Source organism: Limulus polyphemus, unplaced genomic scaffold (assembly GCF_000517525.1).
Source record: "Limulus polyphemus unplaced genomic scaffold, Limulus_polyphemus-2.1.2 Scaffold93, whole genome shotgun sequence".
Lineage (NCBI taxonomy): Eukaryota > Metazoa > Arthropoda > Merostomata > Xiphosura > Limulidae > Limulus > Limulus polyphemus.
The window spans coordinates 45,676-72,967 of record NW_013665703.1 but is presented as its reverse complement, the minus strand read 5'-3'; the positions used below and the strand labels follow the sequence as shown (position 1 = coordinate 72,967).

Sequence of the window (27,292 nt, the reverse complement as noted above, 5' to 3'; positions counted from 1 at the left end):
GGGCCCTTATAATTAGATTTTAGGTAACATTGTTTGTTTCTTATCTTCAAGGAAATCACTATCACGTGAATTATTTGCTTTTAAACGTTTCAGAAATGTCATTTTAATTAAACATAAAAATGAGTTGCTAATCAGAAAACCTGCGGCTATTCTAAGTTTTGTTGATTTAAGCATTTATTATCTGCAGCTTATTCTCTATTCCACATAGAAGTTAAACATTCAAAATTTAAAATCTAGTAATCCAAAAATTTTACCGCTACAGAGTGTAACTAACGTTAATTTAAATTTTCTAAATATTTCATGCATTCTACGGTTTCCTTCTATAATTCGAAACTGCCTCAAAATTTTTTTATTTCATAAAAATACTTAATCTGTGTTTTACATAAACACAGTGTTCCATTAGATGTAGAAACCAAGAGATGTATATATATATATTCATAAGCAGGTCATGGTAAAACATTTATTGATTAATCAACTTATATCTAACTTTTTTGCACAGAAAAAAGTACCTTTATCAAAATGTCGGTTATTTTAGTTATTTTTTTCACGTATCGTAGGCATACGAAGTAATAAATAATTTTTAGCTTGGGTAAATTAACGATCATAGTAAGTTTAGTGACATAGTTTAGACAGATACCCATACGAAGATACTTCAGGTGGTGCACTCTTAAAATTACATCAATTTGTCGATTAAGTTTAGAAGTTAAGTTTTTTATGGAAATGTTGTGTTTTTAAGATGTTACTGAACACAAGTAAAACACGATGAACAGTATTTATTATATATAACACAAATACAGTGAGTGTACTTGCTAGCTGAGCAATGCCGTCCCTAATTTTGACCAGAGGGAAGGCAACTAGTCAACATGAATGGCTACTCTTGGGCTACTCTAATCTAATAGTGGGATTTAACTATCACGCTCATAGCTCACCCATGATCCCAATGTGCGAAGTGCAGTTTTACAAGAGGGGACGCGAATCATAGAACCTTGAATTTACAATTCACCATACGAATCACTAGGTCATGCCCAGTCATGACAAAATTACTGTCTTCAGCCAGAAGAGAAGAAATTCGAGTTTACGAAACTTATTTTTGGATCGTAAAGCATCTGATCGTATTGCCTGTTTTAGCTACTATCTTTTGAAAACTTTGGCTAACTTTTTATTTTTTCACTCATCAAATTTATATATATATATTAAGAAATTGTTCTTCATTGAGTGACAAAATTAGTGCCCCAGCTAAAACTTTGGACCTAATCAGCTATGATTTTAATCTAAAAAGTTTTTATGAAAACAGATCACAATAGATAAGATATAACAGAAATGGTCTAATACACTATTTTTGTGAATATTCTTATTAATTGAGTTCATTATGAGATGTTTTAAAAATATTTTAAATTTCTTGTGATGCTTATTTGTTTGTTGAATTTCGCGCAAAGCTACTCGAGCGCTTTCTGCTCTAGCCGTCCCTTATTTAGCAGTGAATATTTTTATAAGCAGATTTTTAGATGTTCGTCAAGTCACCGTTTTCATAAACGAACTTGTGGTTTTCCTTCTGGTGGCTAAACACTTGATGTTATCGTCCTGCCGATTAATGGTATCAGTATGATTCAACGTTGTTCAGCAGATGACTAATGAACATTATCTGTTATTGTTTATGTATCTAAAAATTTTCTGTTGCAGTAACGGTAGGCGAGCGTTGCTGTATTATTTTGGCAAGTGAATATTGTATGTTATTATTCTGGAAAGTGGGCACTACTTTTTCTAGTATATGAAAAACGTACTTGTTCTTATTGGTGGGAATCTTTAAAGATATTTTATAATTCTGCCTTTTGTGATACAAAGGCGTATAAAAAATTTAACTAACACGTGAGTAAGATGTTTCACCAAAATACACAAAAGTGTTCTTTCATTCGTTTTCATTTATAACACTGTTTGTAGTTAAGCACAAAGCGGCACATTGGGCTATCTGTGCTCTGCCCACCACGGGTATCGATACCCGGTTTATTGCGTTGTAAGTCCGCAGACATTTCGCCGTGCCACTGGAGGAGGGGGCTTATAACGCCGACTTCATTTAAGTGGTGTGCTCTAAAATTAAAATCTAAACGTCCAAGACCTTTAAGATGTTTGACATTTGTAAGTAATGGTGTAAATGCGATGTGGATGACTTTGTGACAACATTTCATAATTTCAGTGCTCATTTATCTTAGTATGTACCTTTATTAAATTCTGGCTTACATGTATGTGTTTCGTCTTCATCGTGGTTGCAAACATCTTCTCGGCAATTAATATGTGTTTGATCATGGCTCATTAAGTGTGTTGTTACCACATGATCATATACCTCGTATGTTAGAAGTCTGTTTATACATACGGAAATCTTTAAATGTATTTAATTTAATGGGGTAAAGTATATTTAATGTTTAATCGTAAAAGTATTTTTAACGTTTATTCTTAAGTAATATAGCGTTTTCTATAAATGGTAATGCCCAAAATGTCCTGGGTCAGAGCATAGCCTAGTGGTTAGTGAAGCAGACGGAAGCTCCAAAGTTTGAGTTTAGATATGCCGCTGAACACGTCTTTTACGATGAGGTGTTGTAGCTGTGATGACGAATTCCGTTATTTGGTTAAGAATAGCTATAGATCATACGGCGTGTGGTGCTGACTGGTTGCCCTCCCTCTCATCAGCATTTCTAAATCAAATAGATGTGTCTAAGCATTAAGAGCCTAGGAGGTTGCAGATTAACCCATGTGTTACATAGGATGCCTTTCAGGTTGAAAATACCAGGATGTTGTGAACGTCTAATCGTGTGGATACACTATACAATATCAGATTCAACTCGTAGGAATCTGTGTTTTTGCATAAAAGGTAGAGATTTGCAGGGTTTTCTTGGGTTTTGGCTAATTGCAAAAACATAAAATAAAATTATATATCATATAGTTATATATAAGTTATAGAAAGCATGCATTCACAAAGTTTCTGATCAAAGAAATAAATAATGAAGGCTTGTAAACTTTTAATGGAACTGAATTTAGCACTTAAACTGTCCTCATACCTCAATAAAGATGACAGCTTTTGGTGTTTGAAGCACTTACATGTTCGGTTTATTAATCTTTCATGAGCTGCTTTCAAACACTCGAGAGAAAAAATTAAACTTAGTTTGTAGTTAATAGCGTTCATTCAATCTGTTTCAGAATCGTTACTGAGGAAGTATCGTGTTTATATAAAACAGTGAAAACCCAAGCTTAGGTTCAAATCACTCGTCATTCTTTTAATACCAGTGAGTTGACGATATCCAGTAACAGAAAATCAAAGCTATTCTGATAATTAAAGATCAAAGTTCAATTTTAATTTTTGAACCTACTCTTAGTTCCATTAACATTTCTCTTTTTTTGCATAATATTTAAAATTTATTAAGAAGAACTTTTGAGTGAAAGTAAAGAAGAGTGTATAATAATATTTCAAACACGCTATATCTTCTGCATCCAGGGCCAACAAGGTATCTCAGCCAATACCAGGGATCTTCATGACGACTGGGAAATAACAGACATAGTAGTGGCTGAGACGCTATTTATATTAGTAAGTTGCTTGACAACAATTGTTAAGGTGTTAACTGTATCAAGTTAGTGAAGTGTAATTTTTACTCAATTTTATTTACGCTGCAACACATCAGAACTGTGGAAAGCATTTATCATTTATTTGGTTTAAATATAACTATACTGTAAATAAATAGGCTAAGGCAATTTAAAGCAAACAAATTAGAAATAAGTTATAATGACAATAGCATAAGCCAAGGAGTTTTTATGGTTGACGCATCAAATGTTTAGGACCGATAAGCGGATATAATGTAAGCTTCTAAAGTGTATTATAAAAAATTATTAGTTCAGTTTCTTGGAAAATATAGTTTAATAGGCTAAAACATGAAGCAAATTAGACCAATCAGATTTCTCTAGGAACTGATCATTTTTCAGTAACATGCTCGTTTAACAAGGAAATCCTTTTATTTTTTTATGTCTGCGTAATGTTTTAAAGAAGCGGATTGAATGCGTTTAAACATTGTTCTCTTAGACTAACATCCCCTATACATGTTAACTGAACATATAAATATACTAATACTTCTTCCTTTAAATTTCTATATAATTTATCCGGTGTTCATTGCCTCCTGCAGTGATTTTAAAATCACAAGAAACACATCCAAATTTCATTAGCTCCTATCTGATTTTGAAATCACAGTAAACATAAAAAGTTTTGTTATCTCCTGCAGTGATTTTTAAATTATAAAATATATCATTCATCTATTTATCATGCCAAAAACATTATGCAGTCTAATCCTGTTTCTGAGAATTTTGTCTAAAACCGTACATTAATTATTGTACAGAAACACAGAGGTTTATTAACTGACGACAATACAACGTCGAGTTTAACTTTAAAATTTATTGGTGATAAATAACATGGAATCGTTCTATTTAAATATAATATTTCTATAAAACAGTTTCCAACAAAGTTTCGAAAATGGTAAATAATATGTACACCAAAAAGAATTAGTTAACTAGGTTGTCAAGCGACACACAGTAAAACAACAAATTCATAGACATTATTAGGCCATTTAATCAACGCAGTTCCGTATAAAAGTACCTTACAGAGTCTTGGCCATTCTTCATTTCGGAAGATTTCAATTGCCTTTTATAAAATATATATTACATAGCTTTTAGAATTTATATATAAAAATCATCCAGCTCAAACGAATCACACAAAATTAAAAACATTAAATCCCTCTTACTTGTTTTTTACTATATGCAGCATATAATAATGTTAAATGGAAAGGATTAGATGACTAATGAAATTTTCGATTCAACTGACAAAAGTTGGCATTTCGTCCATCTGCTTGTCTAAAACTTGTATCCTAGAAACGTTCTTCAAACACCTGGTATGAAATTAAATATTCTACTTTCATTATAAGGACGTAAAGTTAAATCAAGAAAGAAAAGTTATTATTTTTTGTTTAATGAGTTCTGCAAGAGATGTTCAAGGTAAAATCACATATTTCTCAATACGTTTTCATTTCTGCGACCGTTTCTATTTTAGTTTTCTGCTCCCTGATTTAGCTAGACTGAGAAATAAATACATAATAAATTTCTCTCCCTTATTCTCATGTGTCTTCATTCTCTCAATGAATCAGATGTTAAGTTTACAGACTTACAACGCTAAAATCCGAGGTTCTATGCCACTTGGTGGACAGAACGCAAGTTGCGTGTTATATATACAGATTTGCGCCAAAACAAACTTATACTTCTTTCAGAACACCACCTGTACATTACAGGGTGCCCGAAAAGTCTGGAATCATAAGCACTTCAACAAATTTTACAGGATGTATTCCACATGCTCTCCTTATAATTCGAAACAAGTTTGGATTAACAGCAGGATTAACTCGAATTTTTCATGCTCTGGCAGTGCCATAATCACTCACGTGTGTGAAATTAAGAAAATCTGCAAATCACCTATGGTTCCAGACTTTTCGGACACCCTGTATAAGTAAAACAATAGATTCAATATTACAATATTACAAAATGTTGCAGAAACAATTTAGCAAGTCTATTTGTGCGTACAGAAGAAACACGATTCACAATTAATCTATATGTAATTCCTCCAGTTACGTATTTTAATGCCTAGATTTATGTTAACGAAGATAAATTATTTTACTAGACTTTAATGTGCCTAATGATTTCACTATATATATTTTATCACGTATGTAACATATTTAAACAAAAACAAGTGATTAGCTATAATAAGTTGTAAGTTATCTGTGTTCTAATCGTGTTAATCCTGGTACACTCGATTCACAATCTAATGGGTTGCGGGATTTAAAATCGTCACCGAACGTGCTCGCTCTTTCCTCCATGGGGCATTATAAAGTAACGGTCAATCCCAATATTCGTTGGTAAAGAGTAGCCCAAGAGTTGGCGGTGCCTGCAATATTTCAAATAACATGATGCACAGTTAATGTCAATTTTGGACATTATTCTTGCACATACGCCTAGGAGGAAACGTTTTAGAAACTTTGCGATAGGAAAATTAAGATTAAGTAAGATTATATGGTCGCTAGTACTTACAGAAGTAATGAGAGAATGCTATTAAGATACGTCAAATTTCTGAAACAAATAAGTTTTATGTTATGTCAATCCGAAATATCTATTATCAGCTTTCAAAATCATTCTCGAAGTAATATAAGCATAGGAACACGTCAAAACCAAATCAGCTATGTAATTTAAGGTTTGTTGTATTTGAATTTACCTACTAAAAGGCATCCGGTAAATCTATCCTATAAAAGTGAATTAAAAGCAGTTCACTATTTCCTTATGTCTACTGACATTTCTACTTGATTCAGAATCTTCGCGCAGACCCCAAAAACGGGTTATTTATAGCCCCCCCCCCTCCTCTTCTATCTACTCTAGTCTGATTGAATAATGGAATTTCACCGTTACGTTTAGTGCGCACCCATGTTCCAAAGTGTGGACCTCATTTATGCGGCAGCGGATCACGAACCATGAATCATCAGATTCAGAAACCGCACGTTAAACAATAGTCCACGCCTAGCCCATTTCAACTAATATGAAAACTCTTAGGAGATAACAGAAAATATGAAACAAGGACCAGTTCAAAGTAAGCTTGACAAAAAGTATTGATTTAAAGCTTTAACATTTCTTCTCTGTGTTTCAGAACATTTCTAGGCGACAACCAAACATGAGAAAAATATCCTCTTTAACGCTCAGTTTTTATGTGTTCTTCAAGATATGTGTCCACGCTTCTTATGGTAAGTGTAGTATAAATTTTAGTTGGTTTTCTAAGTGTCTTATTGTAAGTATTCCTTGTAAACGGTTTGAAAACATTGTTCAGGTTATCATAGGTTGTCTATGGTAAAATTATATTGTTACTTTTTCTTCAATACCTTTGGTGACCATTTATGTTACAGTCTAAACTAAAATAAGTATAGTGATATCGGCATTAGTCTACAAGAGCTTTTCTTTATTTGTCAGTTTATTGTCTTCACCAGTATGCGAATTTAAGTGAAGACAACATTATGTAGAGACTTATATAGTCTTTGATTCGCTACTTCCTCTGCAACAAACTAGTTTCGCCGAATTCACGACTCATGAGATCTGCTTGGTAGAGCGAAACAAATAAATAAAGTAGGAATCATGTCGTGGAAGAACGTAAACATTCTGTTTGGTTTAAATGTATAGTTCACATTCACCTTTAATTAATTAATTTCTTAATTTCTTTCCTCCGCCAAAACATGAATTTCAGTGAAGAAATCACCTAATGTATTTTATGTTATTAGTGGTGAGTAAAGGATTACATATTAAAACCAAAGACAGTTAAAACGGACTTATACCACAGTAAAATCATTATATGAAAGATCAATCGAACCTTAAAAGATTGATTTGAGTAATAGTGTCCCAGCAGATACAGTGCTGCCATGAGCGGCGTTATTAGAACTAATACATTTGCTTCACGATGAATTCCTGATTATTTAAAAATATAATTTCACTACGGATAGATTTATGGTTGGAGGATCTCGTTACAACCTTACACGAGTAATATTATTCATATAACTAACATAGTAATACGTGCAAAGCTGGGGGTACATGAACTTCAAAACGAATGTATGGTAAATATTATCGGCAAAAGAAGTTCAGCACACCCATACAACAATGTAAAATCATCTTGATAGCATCCACCACGTACAGACAGTTTGTCTAGAACCTATACTCCCATACTCACTCAAACAGTTATTCTTAACAAGCTATTTTCTTTATGCATACCACAAGCCCTGCTCCCCCTATTGGAATCAAGTGATTCCAACATGCCTCTCATGTAAATCATTATGCGTCACCTCTACACCAATAGAATCATAGTACGCTCACGTGACGCATATGACTCTATGCTCCATTACCAAACTATGTCATCGAAGTCTGGCAGAAAACAGAATCACCAGATGTGTTGTGGTACACAGTGGTGGTATTGTTCCAGTTCTGTCCTTGGTTATCTCTTTGCACGTATTAAGTCCAGCATATAATTTCTACGACCCATGAAAATAAGAGTTCATGATGTTTTCCCACACACCTGTAAAGTCACTTGACCGTACACCATGAACTTCTCTGGACTTCGTTTGCTTCAACGAAATCTTAAAATCCGATGACCTCGTAAAATGAAGTTTACAGAATTTATTCCATATGCTGTCCTTGTAATTCAAATAAGTTTGGATTAAGTCGACTCTCTCATGCTTTTGTAGTTTTACCAAATGTATCTATTATGACATACCAAAAATGATCTCTAGGTAAATAGCGGTAAGTCTATCACTTCTAAATAAAAGACGGCTAGCGCAGATAGCTCGCAATTAAAAAGAAAACAAAAACTTATAAAGTAGTAACCAGAGAAAGGGAAAACAGTCAACGACATTTGTCGCTATTCTTAAGCAAGTAGCGAGTTGACTTGCGCAGTTATAATGCCACACACCTGAAAGTGAGAATGTATTCAGCAGCATATCGTGGCTCGAACCTCAGACATCGTGATCTGCAACTCAGCATGCCATCCCGAAAAATAAACAAAGAAAAACAAAATTTGTATCACAATTTTCTCGGAAAGAACTCTCGAGAAATGACTTGCAAACATTAATGTATATATATATTATATATATTTGTACACACACACACACTTAATGAACTTAATGAACATATAGAAAAGCCCGAACATTGAATTGAAGCGTAAACAATGTTGATGGTTAATTTTTAACAAAATATATATGTCCATTCTGATTAGGCATGTATTAAAATATGCTACTGATAATCCAATATATATTTTAGTATGTACACTTATCAATATACTTAAAGTGTCATTCTTTCAGGACCACCGCGACTTTTACTGGATGATCGTACACTACAGATAACAGTCCGTGCCGGCACTGAAGCTCACCTTCCATGTCCGGTCACTACAAACGAAGACTTTCTAAAGGTCCACTGGTACAAAGACCATGAACTTGTGGCTAGCGTCGGCGACCCTCGATATCAGGTGACAGAAAAAGGCTCGCTTGTCATCCAACAGACTAGGCTGAAAGATTCTGGATCTTTCATTTGTAAAGCAGCCAATCAAAATGAAGCTGTTCAGGTTCAAGTACAACTACTTGTATTACGTAAGTTTAAAATTAGTACAGTTCTAAACATTGCACTAAAAGTATAACCTTTTTTCGAAAATATAAAGTATCCTTGTGAAATCGAGTGTTGATTATTTGTCACGTCTGTCAGTAAATACGTTAATTTAAGATAACATTCACCAGTCACATATACCCTTTTCTTAATCATTTATCCAAATTAGATAACACCCATACGAAGAAGACGAATAAAAAGCTACTCTAGAAGAAGTTTTTAGAAAATGCTTGAAATATATGTTTTAGAAAGTTCTTAACAGATTATTTAAATGATGGAGTTTTAGCTTTAATGGATTGCTTCTGCCCGTTTATAGGATGAAACGAAGTTTTGACTTTTACACTGAGGTCGTCCTCAGGTCAGAGTCAAACTTGTTAACATTGTAGTGTATTTTTGTTGGTTAGCGAGATCCTGTGATGCAATTCATTCCAGTGTATTTGTTTTTATATCTGAATATACTTATTTAAGTGCGTTTAACTGAAAAAAAAAACATAAAATATTGAGCAATAGACTTCTTGAAATTCATCTAATTCTATTAGTGTGGTTTATAATTATAGTTTTATATTACAGTTTGCTATATTTTTGTTAGAAAGTTGTCAATCGTACTATATTTTTATCATTTAATTTGTCAGAAAATCGTTGTTTTATTTCATTTCATTGGCTAAAAATACAGAAGCTGCATCTTTATTTAAAAATGGCGCATCATTACGAATACTAATGCATAATATATATATATATATAATTATAATGTAGTCTTTCAAAAGTCTATCTAGCTTTTCTAATGACAACAACCCTTTAACTTTTGGTAACCAATTAACATTTGGAATAAATTGTGAGTATTATTTAAAACTTATGTCAATCTTATCTGCAATTTTGTAATTGTATTGCAGCCACCTATTGTAAAAAAAAACAACCATATGATGCATTTAGCAGCAGATGAATGCTCATCGATTTGTGGGCTTTAATTGATTTATATCAGCCCCCCAGTGGCAGAGCGCTATATCTATGGATTTCCAACGCTAGAAACCGGGTTTCGATACCCGTGTGGGCAGAGAACAGAAATCCCGTTGTGTAACTTTGTGCTTAACTTCAAACAAAAAACAAAAAGACTCGTATCAAACGTATCGTTCAAAAGCATTTCTTTCAAAGCACATGTAGAATGATGCGAAACGTGTTATTTGATAAGTAAAAAATATATATAATTTAGGTACGAAAATAGCCTATTATGATAAAATAAGTGAACATACGAAACCAATTATTTAGATATATTTAACGTCAGGACTGTTATATTTTGACTAATTTGTTAACATTGAACTAAAAGTTGCTGTCGTACAGGTGTTGAAGAACTGTCGTTATCTTAACATTTATGACAACACGTTTAAGAAGTAACTTACTGGAATATTTATGAAAATGTTGAAATTTCTACATGAATTCTGTTTCCAGATGTTTGTATTAATGTACTCTCATGAATTGAAGTACTTTCACAATAGGTCCTCATTTGAACTTGTAGGCTATCCAGTTGACACGACGACAGTATCACCAGTAGTTATTCCTAATAAATGCAGAAAATCATCAGGTGCAGTTTCGGATTCGGACGATAGTAAAGGTAAAACATTTTTCTCCTTTACATAAAAAATCTAACTCATTTTAAATAATGAGTTCTTTCGCATAGATATTAAATGCTAATAATCGCATAGATATTAAATGCTAATAAAATCAATACTTGAATTAGTTCTTCATTGAAAGTCAAAAGATTCACTGAGACATTTTTGTTCGAAATAGTGAATACCAACGACTTTTTTAACATAGACATGAATGACAGGCTCATATCCCTGCCTATTACGTCTCGCCACCGTATTCCATGTCTTTCTCTTCTTCGTTCCTCCACTGACATGTCCAATGATCTTCCCATTAAACTTCCTTCTTCACTTCTTACTACATATCCAAACCATCCCAATCTTTCTGCTTTTTCTTCGATCTACAAATCATTTTCTGATGTCTTTATTCTTTCTCTCAAGGATATTCTTAACATTCTCACATCTTAACATTTCTAAAACACCCTCATTCTTTCTTCCTATGGCCCAAGTTCTGCTCCATTAAGCAGAACTGTCCTAACTACTGTTCTGTAATTTTACCAAATATAGCTAGTATGACATACCAAAAATGGTTCTCTGGTAGGGCAGCGGTAAGTCTACGGACTTACAACGTCAAAATCCAGAATTCGATTCCTCGCGGTGGACAAAGCAGATAGCCTACTGTGACTTTTCTCTAAAATAAATAATATACCATAAACATATATTATGCTAGAAATGTACAGTAAATCTATTCAGGAACTGGTATCTTTAGAACATGTAGGCTACACAGCTCGATAACGACACAACTCGGTTATCGCTAAGAATGTGATACCTACATAGTAAATTTAACCAATATTACACGCCTTGATTTTGACGGTTCAAGAATGCGGTAGCCATGGAAACCAACTAAACTCTGACAGGTATGTAGTAGCACCATGTTGTCTAGAGCAGTTTTAGATCGCCGAAGCATCTAGATTAGGTAAACATACCGTCAGCGTTTACAATTTGTAGTTACTCCAGGGTATATATTCGTCTTCCTTTGTTGTTATATCATCAAGTCAAGCAGTTAAATCAATGTATCTGTTAAAATCAACCCTTGATAAAATACAAAAGTGATTGATCACAGTAATAATTTTTTTCAGTTCCAGGAATGAATCATGGAATGTCGTTGTTTTGTTTTCTAGAATGATCCATGGTTATAAGTAGCTAAATTAGTTTCTTTCGTGATTTTCGAAAACGCTTAAAACTTAAATATCACATCTTCCAGGGGAGAAGAGGTTTACCACTTTATGATCAATCTATAAAATGAGATTCATAAACATGTTGAGGGTGTTAATGTAAAATGTTCCAAAAACTTCTGAATATAATGTTGGAGAAACTTCTGAGTTTTAAATACATTTCTGAATATAATGTTGCAAAATCTGACTTTAAACTGATCTTCTGAATATATATAAAAATATTATAAAGTAGTAAAAGTTTAGATATATTTATAAGTAATATTTTAGTTACATTTGTCTTTATTTCCCAGTGTTAGATTCAATTGTTATTTTTAAAGACGGCACAGATTATCTTATTCATAACAACATTATCACATTCTTTTTTATTTATTACAAACTAGAAAAAATAATGAATAGGACTAAAAGTTTTCTATTTACGAAACACGAGCTCACATCTTGAGTGCTGGTAATGCATATCAACAAACAACAATACATTAAGATACATTTCAAACTCTTAACAGAAATGTCTATATTGTTTTAGGGAAATTACACAAGTAGAATAAGAAATTCGTGAAATATTCAACAACTAAACAAAATCCAACTAAATAAAATCATAATTAAATAACAGGTTGAACAATCACTAAGTTTTATATATTTTTATTTAAAGAAGGATGACGTTTCGAGCTAGCACTTTTCGTCAGATCGTACAGTTTTTAATATTGAATTTGTTTGTTTCTTAAGCACAAAGCTACACAAAGGGCTATCTGTACGATCTGACGAAGAGCGCTAGCTCGAAACGTCATCCTTCTTTAAATAAAATTGTATATAAACTTGACGATTGTTCAACCTGTTATTTAATTTTGATATTCGCGTCGTCTATGCGGTTTTAACTATATCTGGCGTAAAAATCATAAACACGAACTGGGTGTATGAAAAGTAAACAATTATCAGCCATTGAGAAATTATATTAATCAGTGGAAAAGAAAAGGTAAATCTTCCTAAAGAAGTTTTGAAATCTTCATCAGGAAAGAGATAAAAGCATAACTGTTAAATAACCAAAGTAAATACTATATATTTCCAGAAGTAAAAATACAATGGGAATGTATAGAAAAAAATCCATTCAGTAGTGTAACTGAAGAAAAGAATCTTATAATTATGGTGAATAAGTCTTCCAAGTCATTCAGGCAATTTCTGTAAAGCTAATCCCTAAGCAAGGTAGTGCTTAGTATGTAGGAATGGGCCGAGAAACAAAATGGATACCGCATTAAATCTATTACTCTATGATACTTGCAAATAACTGATAAAGATGAGTTATAGGCATGTGGACCAACCACGACTGGGATACGACTTGTCACAAGCCTCTTTATGGATGGTTCTGGTGCTCCAACTTCATCCACATTTCTTTCTCTCTCTTTTTATTTTTTCGATGCCATTAAGTACAGGGAATATTTCCTTTTTGTAAATTCTAAATCCCCTAGTTAAACACATCTTTATTATTTGAGTGTATGAATATTTTATGTCGGAGAAGGTTATATGCTTTACCCAAAAGCGATCAGTTGAAGGGGGTAACAAACTACCCGCAAAACGCCAAAGCATATCAAAATGTAGCACTTAAACATTCCGTTCCACCACTACTTCATAATCATTTTGTTTGTCACGTGACGTGATGATTATCATATTCAAAATAGTTTTAACATAATGGACTCAAACATCTGTACTCTGTGTTTGTTTAATGCGTGAATCTTGTATATTTCAAAATCAAACATACATAACACATAAATATACATGAACATCGTGTTGTTAGACACGGACAACAAGCTCTTTATACATTAGTAACAAACTATATGTATGTAAATTCTTGTCATGAGCAAACAAATCATCACACGAGTATTTTAATTTCTTAAAGGAATTTTATGATACACAGAAACTGCGCATTCTCATGAATATTAAATATTAAATTTTTAAAAATCGACTCGAGGATTATAAAGAGAAACTTAATCCTACATTAATTAATATTCAGGTCTTTTAATAAAGACACTCTCTTGCTCCTTCATGTGTATATTTATCAACATGCAAATAGGAGGATTGAATACTGTGATTATTGATAAAGCCCGCATATCTCTCTACATTATCTACTGTGAAGTATCTAAAATACTGCATGGTTAAACAGAAATTAGAAAACTGCTGAAGACATCGTCTAAGTATGATTATTTCCAGGATCCAACTGTAGGAAAGCCGTAGGGAACTACTACCTCAAGTGTGTTTCACGAAAATGTTAAGGGTCATGTGAGCTTTAACTATGTGATTTGATTCATCAAATATGCATTGATTTCTACTGTTCAATCAACTCCACTGGGAGTTGATATACGGTATATGTACGGAGAAAGAAACGTTTCTTGTCTTAATTATGGTGGCTTCTATATTGGAAATTAAAACTTAAAATTAAGTGTGATAGGACATAATTAGAGTTGGGCTTACCTTAAATTCCAAAGAAAAATTATTACATATGTTTGTGTGTCTATTTTCTGCAGCAAATACAAAATAATATGTTTTCGTAGAAGTTTACAGAAGCAGCAAACTGTTTTTTTTTCTTAAGGTATGAGCAGACTTACTTTAATTACTTTCTAACTTATTAATCATAATTTTTCTATATATCTGACTACAAGAACGAATGGTTACTTTATTTTCCCCAAGCTCACTTTATTGAACCAAATTAGAAGGGTGTTATTATATATATATATATATATATTCTGCTATTAACTCACTTTTTGATTTAAAGAATTGATTCAATTTCTTTCTTGCTTCAAAATATAGGTATACACACACACACACACACACACACATACATACATACATATATACACACACACACATATATATACACACACACACACACACATACATATATAACACACACACACACACACACATACATACATACATACATACACACACGTGTGTGTGTGTGTGTGTTAGGTTGGTGTAATTATAAGACTGGAATTCTAACTTAGAATTATACTAGCTGTTTTAACTACACTTAATATTACGTTTACAATTGGAAGGAAAGGATGGGTATATAGTTAATATCTATTAAAATGATAATGTGAAACAAATTCATGTAATACTATTTCTTTGAATATATATATATTTTTGGGCGTAGCTTGATTTCGAGATTTTTTAAAAATAGTTCATGACCAGTATTTATTATTACTATTTGTCAGACGCTCCTATTTTGACCACCAATAACCGTGAGGAAGATAACATCTTCCAGAGACCAGTGGGTAGTTCCGTTTTATTTCGTTGTGTGGCTACGGGAAAGACAAAACCGGTGATCACGTGGTTTAAGGATGGCAAACAACTGGTCGAAGACAATGTCATTGTAGGTGATTTACCAGACAATTTTCGAATCACACAATGGTCTTTGATAATTGAGAACCTAAGAACAACAGACAGTGGAAATTATTCATGTGTTATTTGCAACAACCACGGAGCAGCAAATGCCACTTTTGATCTCCAAGTTGTTGGTAGGTGTCTCTAGTAACTATGCAACGTATAACAATAATATAAAATATCAAACTATTGTTCAAACAAAATGGTGTTTTGTATGCTAAAACATGTTATTTCAAATATTATAAAAAAACCTTCTATTTGCATGTGTTCTATAATGAAGATGTGAACAAAGCATCTGATTCGCTTAGAAATTACTATTATTATCAAAACATTCCTTAACATCGTTGAACAACAAACCATTTGAAAGTATACTATATATTTTTTCTCTAGTTTTAATCTAGAATATTGGGGAATCGAGACTTATTAGAAAAGTTGAATATGACTTAACAAATGAGACTATATAATGTAAAACGTAAATCAACTTTGGTGGAAAATATTGCCAGATGTTTCCATTATTTTTTAACAAAGTTAATAAATTGTACTACATATATTTAAGAGGTTTATTGAGATTTTAATAGACCCAAACGCAAGCTAATTTATGATTATTTTGAATGAATAACTTTGTTTTTCGTTATTTAATTTCATTAGTAGCATAAAAATGGAACATCCTCATAGCTAGAGAGATAGGTAGATAGACGTTGGACAAGTTGACTTATGCTAATTAATTTGAAGTAGATAGAAATTATAAGCTTAATCTAAGATTCCAGAAGGATCGTATACAAAACAACTGTTTGAAATACATAAACTAAGAGCCTATGGTAATAGCTATTGGCCTAATATATAAGTGAAGAATCCAAATATACTTGAAAACCATTAACAAGTACCGGAACAATGAAAAATACGAATTTCTAACAAGAGGACAAAAAGAAGCCTAAACTTTCTTCGGTTTTAATAAATTAAAATAGCCAAGTTTTTGGTCACACACAATTACTACCATAAGAGGACAAATACAAGTCGCGTATGTAACGCGTATAGCGCGCAGAGGATCATAGGTATTTGTAATGAGTTCATAATTCTACAAATAACAACGCAAGACTCCAAGTATGAAATATTTTCAAATTACTCGTAATATCAACTTTTTAAAACAAGAACAGCCAGGCTATTTTCTTTAAGTCTAGGATATAACCCATTATATTCATCTATAGAAAGTAGAAATGGACGCCAGTACACGGTACGTTTATCCGGGAAAACAGACATGTAACTAGTGTAAATAGTGCATTTTGAATTAGGGCGGGTGCTTTCTACTTTCTTACTCTTAAAAGAACACTATCTTTGATTCATGAACCTATTCTTTTGGTTATTTGCAAGACAGGATTTTGCATCAACAATTTGACATAATACAGTCAAAAACTTCGTGATTGTCCATTTATACAGGGAGTTAATTGCACTTTATATCAAGGATTTACACATGTTGATACACTGCTGTGTCGCAGCAGATCCGGACCATAGTGACATGCTCATCACCTTATATTCAACCAGTGCAAATTCCTGACCATTTATCAATGGAATGTCACCACGGTTATGAATGGCATTGTTTGTCACAGCCCTTTCCTAGGACGAATATTCTTTTAGCGAGTTATCAGACAATAAAGACCTGATGAATACAGCATTTTAAAATCGGGAGCCTTCATTGTTCTCCTTGGGAGTGGAAAAACTTCCATAGCAGAGTATTTAGGACAGTAACAAGGTTTGAAATCACATCCGAAGTCAATCTGAAACAGCGCCCTCATTCTTAAAATTAAGATTGTGGTTACAAAAGATATTCTTGTGACCCAAGAAACTGGCCATATCTTCTGATAAAGTAATAAACAATGATTTGAAATTGACTAACTATCACAATCTTTCACCACACCGTGAAATCAGCGGCTGTTTTCATGTTTGTATTTATTATTTTATCTTTGGAAATTTCGTGCAAAACTACACAAGGGCTATCTGCACGTAGTCGTTCCTAATTTTGGAACTAACTGATACACTAGAGGGAAGACAGCTAGTTAACAAACCGTATCCACTACTATCTCTTGGGCTAATCTTGTCTGACCGAATAGTAGAATTTGATCACTGTTATAATGCACCCACGACAAAAAGTGCTTAATGTGTTTCAGCGGCAATGGGATGCGAATAATAAATCCTCAAATTCCTTGTCCGGACATTCTAACTACTAAACCACGCCAGACCTCCTGTTTACATTGGAATGATGGCCGAATAAAGTGGAATTACAGATTCCTTTCGATCATACACTTGTCAACTAAAATCGATGCAGCTCCAATATACTTTTATGCCTTTGGTCTGTTTAAACGTAAACTTGGGAATCAAAGTCCACGTCCAATAGAGGTTCTGTAGAAAGTTTATCAAGACGAGTAGTTTAAGATTAAGTATTCCAAACTTACCAAGAGTTTGTTGACATATAAATGCGGTGTATGTGGTCATGACCATCAGACTGACGGGAATCAAAGTCCACGTCCAATAGAGGTTCTATAGAAAGTTTATCAAGACGAGTAGTTTAAGATTAAGCATTCCAAACTTACCAAGAGTTTGTTGACATATAAATGCGGTGTATGTGGTCATGACCATCAGACTGAGGCGATCAACAATGGAAGAAATAGTTCCAGGGCAACATAAGACTTATAAAAAGCAATTAATCTCAATAAGTGATTTTTACAGCTGGGAAATCTTAGTCCCCCCAGTGGCTCAGCAATTAATTTGAGGGATTGTAACTCTAAAATTCGGTGCTCGATACCAGTGTTTGGCACAACGCAAATAGCCTGTCGTGTAATTTTGCGTTTCTAAACAAATTAATAAAAGAGCATTCTTATTCAAACACTCCACATTCTAAACATATACGAATAAACGTTTTTATAAACAAGACAAGTTACTTCTTGTCATTGATAAATTATATAAACTAAGATACACTGTTATTTCAGGCTTGATACCAGTCGTAAAAACGTTTTATTTTTAAAAACTACGAAGAGCAAGTAATGAGTTATATTTCTTTATATAACCTTTGAAATATTTCATATAAACATATTCTGCTCAAATATTTACACTTAAAAAGCTTGGATTTTCAATATTTTATGAAAAGTTTACAAATATACTCATCTCCTAATGAGACAACGATAAAATCCGGGGTTTCTTTCTCAGTGGTGGACAAAGCGAAGGCGGCCTATTGTGTAGCATTGCGATAAAACTAACTCTATCTGCCTGACATAGCCTCGGTTTAACTATATTTACAGTAAGAATATGTTTCAATCGCTTAAAAATTTGTATATCAAGCTTTCAGTTTCGTTTAGTATACATAGTTCCAAAAATGTACAATTTTTTTTTTGTGTTAAATTTCGCCCAAAACTAATCGAGATCTATATGTGCTAGTCATTCCCAATTTTGAAATTATAGGATAGAAAGAATATAGTAAGTACCACCCAGGCCTATTCTTGGGCTACTCTTTACTAACGAATAGTGAGATTGACCCACCGTTGAAATGGCAAGTATGTTCGGTGACGGTATTTGATTCTACCATCCACAGATTACGAGTCGAATGTCCTTGCCTTCTTTTAGACCTTTCCTGTCCAGTTTGAAAAGGTAAGTCCAGAGTATGTTTAAACACTTTTTTGCTCTTCTAACTGCGTGAGATTAGAGCATAAGTTAATTCATGTGAAAGAATCTGAAACTCAAGAAGATCAAACATTACGAATTTTATCTATCCCTTTAATAAAAAACAATAAACCTTGTGTATAAGCAACTTACAAATATTTAAATTTCAAAAATGATATTCTAAAAGAAATGTTATAAACCTGATGTATTATAGCTCCACTTTTCAAAAATATTATTATAATGACTAGTTTCTCCGAAAAATATCACCATCCCTTTTAAAACAAAAGTATGTGATCTAATGATTTTCTTTTAGGTTGTTTAAAATGTAGATGAAAATTATTGAACACAGAAAATAGTCCTATAAATAAAGTATGATGAATTAGTGAGCTGGAAGCACCAGATATTTCTGTATGAGAGGACGGCATTGTGCTTCTGTTTGCTTAATAAGGAAATGCAATGATATATACATACATATATATATGTTTGTCAGAAGTTATTGTGTATTTGTCAAATACATTTAAATCATCTAAATGCGAGATATTTTATCTAATGGCGGATACAAGGTTTAAGTAATTAAAGTTATTATCATTATCCCCAGAAGGCAAGATGAAAACTATATAAAGTATGTGCGTGCATAAATTGGGTAAATTTATAAAAGTTTTAGGATCATGATTTTTTTTTAGAATTATAGGACAAAAAAGTTAAAGCTTAGCAGAAATTCGATATTAATAATAATAGAAACAGTTATTCCAAGTACGCGTGTTAAAAATATTGTAAAACATGATGCAATCCATCTTGATACTAGGGGGTGTTTAGAAATAAAATGTATTTCACATCGGTGGTTATGAGTAAATTTCGACCGACGAATGCCCATGTTATTAGATCAATACCTGCCAGTAGCGGAATCAGGTGCTATGTGTTTCAATTAGAAGTGGAAACTGCCGTAATCAGATTTGTAAACCGTTTTGTACATGCACTACACTTACGAAGATTGATCACTTTCTACTTACTAAGTGTTCCAACGTTAAAATGGGTGATGCTTTCCTGTAACATGATAATGCCAGACTCTATACTGCTCGACGAATGCAACTGAGTCTTAAATTAGTAGCTCTTCTCCATTCTACGCATGCATAGCCTAACACCCTGTGACTTTCTTGTTGTTATTTTATGGTTCTCTCAAGGACGTTCTGCGTGAATAACACTTCGAGAAAACTGACAATTCTAAAGCAGCAGTTGTGCGCTGTTGGATTTGTAAAACACTTGTATTTATCGAGTTTATATAATGGAAATCATGTAATAAAGCAGGAAAGACATTGTACGTAGTACAAACTATATCTGCAAAAGTGATGTCTGGTTTCTCACAAACAACAGCACTGGTGTATATTTTTATCCTTTTTTTTTCCTGAACACTCCTTGCTTCTATTACTGTTAAATTCCATTGTAATGAAGGTAAGTATTTTCAAAAACAAGTTTAGTTTATCAAAAAATACCCCCTCCCCCATGACTCAGCTATAGCGCTATAAACCAGGTTTCGATAAACGTGAAGGGCACAGCAGTGATAGCCCATTGTGTAGCTTTGCGCTTAATAACAAGCAAACAAATCAAAAATCAGGATATCAAGACACCTGTATTACCATATTCTGGCAAGTGATAATTCATGACTCTTTGGGTATGCTCATCTGTATCAGAAACCCTATTGTAAGGTTACATTGCGAAACATGGCACCTTATCAGCAAGTTCAAAATAAGGTTTACTCACACTATACTGAGTTTGTCTTTTCTCAAGTGTGCCCAGTATCCGTGATTTATCCACATGAATATATTTTTTATTATTATGTAAGTGTTGAATGAATGTTTGTTGTTTTATTATTGTTCAGATCGAATTCTCAACAAACCGGAGCTTGCGGGAAGTCATCCAGTTAACACAACAGTAGAATATGGAAGAAAGGCTACTTTCCAATGTCGTGTACGAAGTCAAGTGCTTCCACACATCCAAGTTAGTTATAACAATACAACAATATAAACCATTCTTAATCGTTTCTTGAATAGGAGAATAGAAATATTGAGATATGTTTGTTGTTAATTGAAATCTAAAGATACTCACCAAACTATAAACCAAAAAGTATACTTGGCAGTGTTCATTTTATACGCTCTGAAAATAAATGTCTTCACAGTTCTATGTTCTACTTTTTTGTAACTACACATCAACATTTTCTCTTTATAACAGGTGCAAAAACGTATACGTGTTTTAATTTTGAATTCTCTGCAAACTTACAGTTGATTAAAATGACGCGAAATATATTCAAATTACTTGTTTTTAAACATTTATTTCTCGTGTATCTTTTTGAAACAAAATTTTCATTGGTCACTTGTTATATCTCCAGTGGTTGAGACAGATAAAGAAAAAAGACTCAGCTCTCCAAGACAACGTTATCAAAGTGAAAGGAAAGTTTTATCGGGTACTGAAGTCAGATCACACCATAGAACAGTCTAAAGGAATATTTCTGAACAAACTACACATTTCAGAGGCTCGGGAATCGGACTCTGGAAATTACATTTGTTTAGGATCCACACCTATTGGTTACAGCTTTAGATCTGCTTTTCTGACAGTAGTACTACGTAAGTCAACCAAACTAGTGCTCATGTTATCAATAATAAACTCAATACATAGCAATTAACTGAAGGCAGTTTTGGTCTTTTCATCTGCTCCTCTTTTTGTTTTCATAAAATATATTAGAAGGCACTATTGACGTTAACTCTCCAGTGGTTTGATTCTCTAGAGTTTACTTAATTATTTTACAACTTCATACTTGAAATACAGGCATTATAAAATTTAAATAGAAGTACTGCATGAATTCTATTTTAGCCCATTTGTTGACTGATATAGTTATACTTCCCATTCTGATCATTTTCGAAGTTGTTTACTTGAAACGATTCAAGCTACCCGAGCACTTAACATTGTGTTATACAATCTAATATTTTTACCTCTTCGCAATAAATGTATGCTTACAGATTATATGAAGTTTATGTTAAATTAGGATTCAGGGAAGAATGGTTGGGGAAATACTAAAGAGACTTAAAAAAAACTTGACTCAGTCTGAATTAGATTTTTTAATTCTACATAAGATGGATTAGTAGTTTCTCTAACTTACTTAGATAAATATAACTTTATCTAGTTCCTGTAATTTGCATAAGCTGGATTAAGTGTTTTAGTAGTTCACTTAATTTTTACGGATTGGACTACGTGTCATGGTAGATTTAGACTTATCTAGTTCCTGTAGTCTGTATGAGCTATATTCAGTATGCAGCTAATTATTCTCGTATAGTACAAGAAAAACAACACAGAGGGTGATTTTAGTTTTATCTTTTATCGAAATATCATCAAAGAAAAAGTGTTATGTGCTATTTCAAAATTCCTAACGGACAAAAAACACAGCAAGGCTGAGAGGAAAAAGAAATGAAACAAATAAAGTATAAAATTCGAAATTTAGGCCTGTAGGTACGTTATAAAGGTGGCAGTCAATTCCCAATATTTGGCAGCGGATGCTGTTGACTAGATGCCTTTCGTCTCTTTCGTCTGGTCTAGAAGTCAGTTAAATTAGAGACAATTAGCCCTTGAATAGCCTTGGAAAGAAACAAATACTTTTGTTCTATTATATGGGTCTTTACTCCAATAATTTTGTTCTATTATATGGGTCTTTACTCCAGCATTTTCGGGAACAATGAATTGATAAATTATTTACTCATTACTAGTATTTAATTATAGTAACTATGATCATAATTACTATTATTATTAATGATTATTATTTCTTATTTACCTCTTATTCTAACTCCTACGAAGAGCCAACTGGTCAATCCTACCTATATCTCGTTTAGAGATATGAGTTCCACAAAAGAGCAGCCATGACTCGCATACACAAATTATAACATCATTGGTCTCAAATATTGATCACTGTGTACGTCATGTTAGGATATCAATTATGTACCAAGATATCTACTTGAGTATGTGCATTGCATTACACTTGTTTCACTTTCTTGTTTCTTCACAACCTTATTGTGCTTTTTTTTCCGTTAGAGTTTTTGTTTTGATTTGTTATGGAGCTTTTTACACGATGTATCCAATAACTCACTTCCTAATAGAATAAAATAAATATACTAAAAATGCATCTAATCAGGATTTTGAATACAAGAATCACAATTTACCAGTGATTGCTTAATTGACCAAGAGTCACTTAATTGCCAATTGCTTACTCATTTGAACACTGCAATTGATCAGATTTGATTTGTTTTTTGTTGTTGCACACAACGCTACACAATGGACTATGTGTTCTACCCATCGCGGCTGTGGTTTATGTTTGTTTGTTTGAGTTAAGCACAAAGCCACACAGTAAGCTAATTGCGCTGTGCCCACCACGGGTATCGAAACCCAGTTTCTAGCGTCATAAGTCCGCAGACTTACCTTTGTGTCACGATTTTTAACGTTATAAAATTTCAATCTCTATCGCTGAGTCTCCGGAGGTGTCACGTTTGAATACAGGTAGTTTTAGTCAATCGCTATAGCTCATTATAACTATTGTATATACGTATATTGTTATACCTACAAAGCTATAATGGTCTACCTTCATAGTATTAAATGTTTAAAAATATGTGGTCGTTTGTTTAATGGATTAATTGGATATTAAAGTGGCATGGGTTAAGTTACAAAACGCAAAAATCTACTCTTTTAGAAAGAAATAAATAGCAAAAGTCTCATCAACGTACGTTTTGTACAGAAATAAGTAAAAGCTTGCAAGGCAATTTTTCAGCCATAATGGTTGTCAAAACAAAACAAAAAATATCCACGTAGCCCTATAACAGTCAAAAAATATGTAGGATAAGTTTATTGTAGAAGTAAAACAAATAGTTTAGCTATAACCATCTTAAAATGTGTACATAATTAATTTATTCTGGGTAATTTTCGAAAATAACTTACTTTTTTTTTCTCATCTACGCAAAACAAGTCTTTGTTTTTTGACCAAAGTGAGAACTTAACTTAATAAACTAGTCGTATATTTCCAAATCTTAGAGCACAAATGACACTTATTTTGCATTTTCTACTAAACATGAAATTCTCTGCTTTTTAAAGTTTGCTTTAGTTGTAATAAGTTTACAAAAATATTTTTTATTGTTTAATTCTTGGAAAATGTTAGAAGCTCTAATGTGAAATGTATAAATATTATCCTAACAATTTTTTTAATTTATTGCCTATAAAGAACAATACGCCAATAATCACGAGGAACTCTGACAAATGTTGAAGTTATTTACAGTTACTGTTTCTATTCGTTTCCAGCACAACAAGATCACACAGTTTACTGGTCCCAGAGGGTAGGAGACTGGCAGGACCAACCTAACTCCCTGTTGGTTACTTTACCCATCATCCTAGGTGTTTTAGTTGGTGTAGCTGTAACTCTGGCAGTTGTTTGCCATCGCAGAAAATTAGCAGCTTCATTTCAGTATCAGAAAGGATTTGAATCCCACAGTCTACAAACAGGAAGACAAGTTGGAGCAAGCATTCTGGAAGTCATTGTAGAGTCGCATTTTGGTCAAACTATTACAGGAAAGGGTAAATCAATGAAGAAAAACCTCATTTTCCAGGATGGTTCTTACGTGCCCCTAGACGAAGGAAAAAAAGAAATTCTCGAAGAAAACCTGGAATCAGTTGTGTCACCCGTAAGATCAGAACTTGTATTTAATGGAGAGACTACAGAATCTAAACTTTGCAATGATGGGCAGCAGACAACCTTCAGTTTGGCTTATGACTTGGACCTCGTAAAAAATAATGTGTAAAATTAAATATAATTCTCGTTGTTCTAGGGCAAAATGATTATGATCCATCAGCTCCTCTGTGTGTGAAAGGTTACTTAGAAATCCAACTGATATTCCAGTTTAGGCCTAATGATGAGCCACTTATTGAACATTGAAATAAAGAAAGTTTCGTGTTTTGACGCCATTTTCATAAATACTGAATTATATTAAACATTTGGCTGGGAGACAGATAAAACCAGCTAAGTATTTATTGCTATTTTAATGTTTAATACATATTCGAAATGTCATTGTTCAATATTGTGTAACTATAAATCTGTAATTATAGCGCTTAAATTTGGTCAACAGTGATTTCTCATTCTAATTCTCAGAATCTCAATTAATGAGTGTCGTTGAAAAAATAAACATGTATATAATAAAGTGCTTATTATTTCTCCAATGAAATAATACAGTGGCACTACCGCGGTGCAGGTTAGAATTCAATGTTACATATACAGGGTTCTTTATAATTATATATCTATTCCAATAGTAATTGTGGGTGGTAACTCTACTCACCAGCCTCCTATGGGTTATAGATCCAGGATATATCAAATGGGCTTGACAAGCAGTAATATAACTTTTTTAAACGTCAAAGATTTATCTTAGAAATATTAACAAAAGATTAAAACATATTATTTGTTCTATTGACCTGGATATATAATTACAGAAAACCTTTCACATCGCTGCTTGCTGTAAAGATTAGTCTGTCGGTTCTTTGTTGCCCATTATGTTATTATAATGTTAGTGCTAGACTTAGTTACATTAATAGTTAACTAAATACTAGCGTAAGTGAAAATGCTAAAACATGTAATGCTGTGTGCAAAACATTACCGATACTTTTGTGACATTGCTTATAATGATTTAGTGTATTATTCCAATAAGATATTTTTGTTTTGGGAAACTGTTAATTTTGGAACATATGAAAAGGAGTAGCCTTTCATACTTTTATAAAATAATGAGCAAACTATTTTATATTCTAGTGAAACTAAGTGTTAAACAGAAGTTGAACAGCTCAAAAATGTTCTCCATTTTTTTTTTTTTTTTACTTACAGGTCATTTAAAGTGAGGAACTATAAGTCAATTCTTTCGAGTAACAATAACCACAAAGTCTTGTGTACTTTTAACAAAAATTTATTTTTTTATTTTTCAATTAATTTTTTTCATTCAATTAAACGTTCAATTGAATTGCATTTTAAGGTTTCTAATACTAACGGACTATCAAACCCTTTGGGAACCATAGATTTATATAGCTATATTTAAACGGTCTGTGAAAGTTAGAGATATTCAATCCTTAAATTAAATCTTTGAAGAAAAATAATTGTTACATTTGCCATAATCTGGTTGGTTGCCACAGAATATTATCCAAGTCAGGCTGAGGAATTATAGTTACTGTGAAATATCGAACTCGTACCTACAGTGCGATGGAGCTCCTCTTAAACAATCATGTTTTTCATCATTTGCTAGAATTTTGTATGGGAACAACGCGTAGGGTAGACGAGAATTTGAATCTTAGCTTAATAACTGTGCGGTAATAACATTAATTGGCTAACAGATACTTAGAAATCTGCAAATAACTGGAGGATCGTAGAGTTAATTGGTAAGACGAAAGTTTTAAGTGGCGAAAACAGATATGCAGCAGAAAAACACAAGTATTCATTATGAGCACACGTATCACGATAATAACTGATTGATAAACAAAAACAATTTTTGATAATAAAAGTATAATGAAAGAAAACTGAGCTAAGACTTTAAGATTATAAAGCTGAATACGCAAGTTTTGGTCAGCTGGCTTTAAGACAAGAGAATACCTCATAAGACGAGCCCAAAATTCATTAGCAAAGCTATAGATTTATAGCTTGACCAATGAGCTCAAGAGGTCATAACTATCAATCGTACTATATCCCCATTAAGTGTGTGGGACAATTGTATGAGGCATGGACATCAAAAGGTGAACATCTTTTCTTGCGAGTATCTAGAAGGATATCAAGACAATGGTCGATTGGTACTCACAAAAAAACTTCATCCCTAGGAAAGCTTTTCACATATTTTTAACTGGTGTCCATGTTCGCATGATACAAACTAATTATACAAATAAAGTTTGTTTTGTCAGTGGGAACTTAAAAGTAACTTTAATACATTTGAAATCTATGAGATGCTGGCTGATAAAGCAACAGAAATTACTGCTTTGAATAGGATTTGCTCCATATAAAAAAGTGGATAATTCTATTTTATTGGCTACATGCATGCATGCATACATACATACGTATATATATAAATATATATTTCATTGAAGCTACAGAAATCTCGATAAAGATATTAGTACAATACGTAAACAGTGTTTGTTCATCTTATCTTGTCGTGATACCCGTTGGAAGAGATTTGGTACAACAGCTCGTATATCACCGGTTTGTCTTAAAAACTTAAC

At 32.8% G+C, this 27,292-nt stretch overlaps 1 protein-coding gene across 4 annotated transcripts in view; it reads left to right on the top strand.

The window, feature by feature from the left end:
• LOC106468936 (fibroblast growth factor receptor-like 1) overlaps positions 1 to 27,292 on the top strand; it is a 50,604-nt gene extending 23,312 nt beyond the window's left edge. For all 4 annotated transcript variants that reach the window (XM_022398122.1, XM_022398136.1, XM_022398128.1 and 1 more), the window contains 7 exons: positions 6,713 to 6,806; positions 8,901 to 9,185; positions 10,709 to 10,804; positions 15,211 to 15,513; positions 20,904 to 21,022; positions 21,411 to 21,645; positions 24,356 to 27,292. In XM_022398122.1, the coding sequence (XP_022253830.1) occupies positions 6,713 to 6,806; positions 8,901 to 9,185; positions 10,709 to 10,804; positions 15,211 to 15,513; positions 20,904 to 21,022; positions 21,411 to 21,645; positions 24,356 to 24,852 (1,629 nt within the window). In that variant the 3' untranslated portion in view covers positions 24,853 to 27,292. The remainder of the gene's footprint in view (positions 1 to 6,712; positions 6,807 to 8,900; positions 9,186 to 10,708; positions 10,805 to 15,210; positions 15,514 to 20,903; positions 21,023 to 21,410; positions 21,646 to 24,355) is intronic.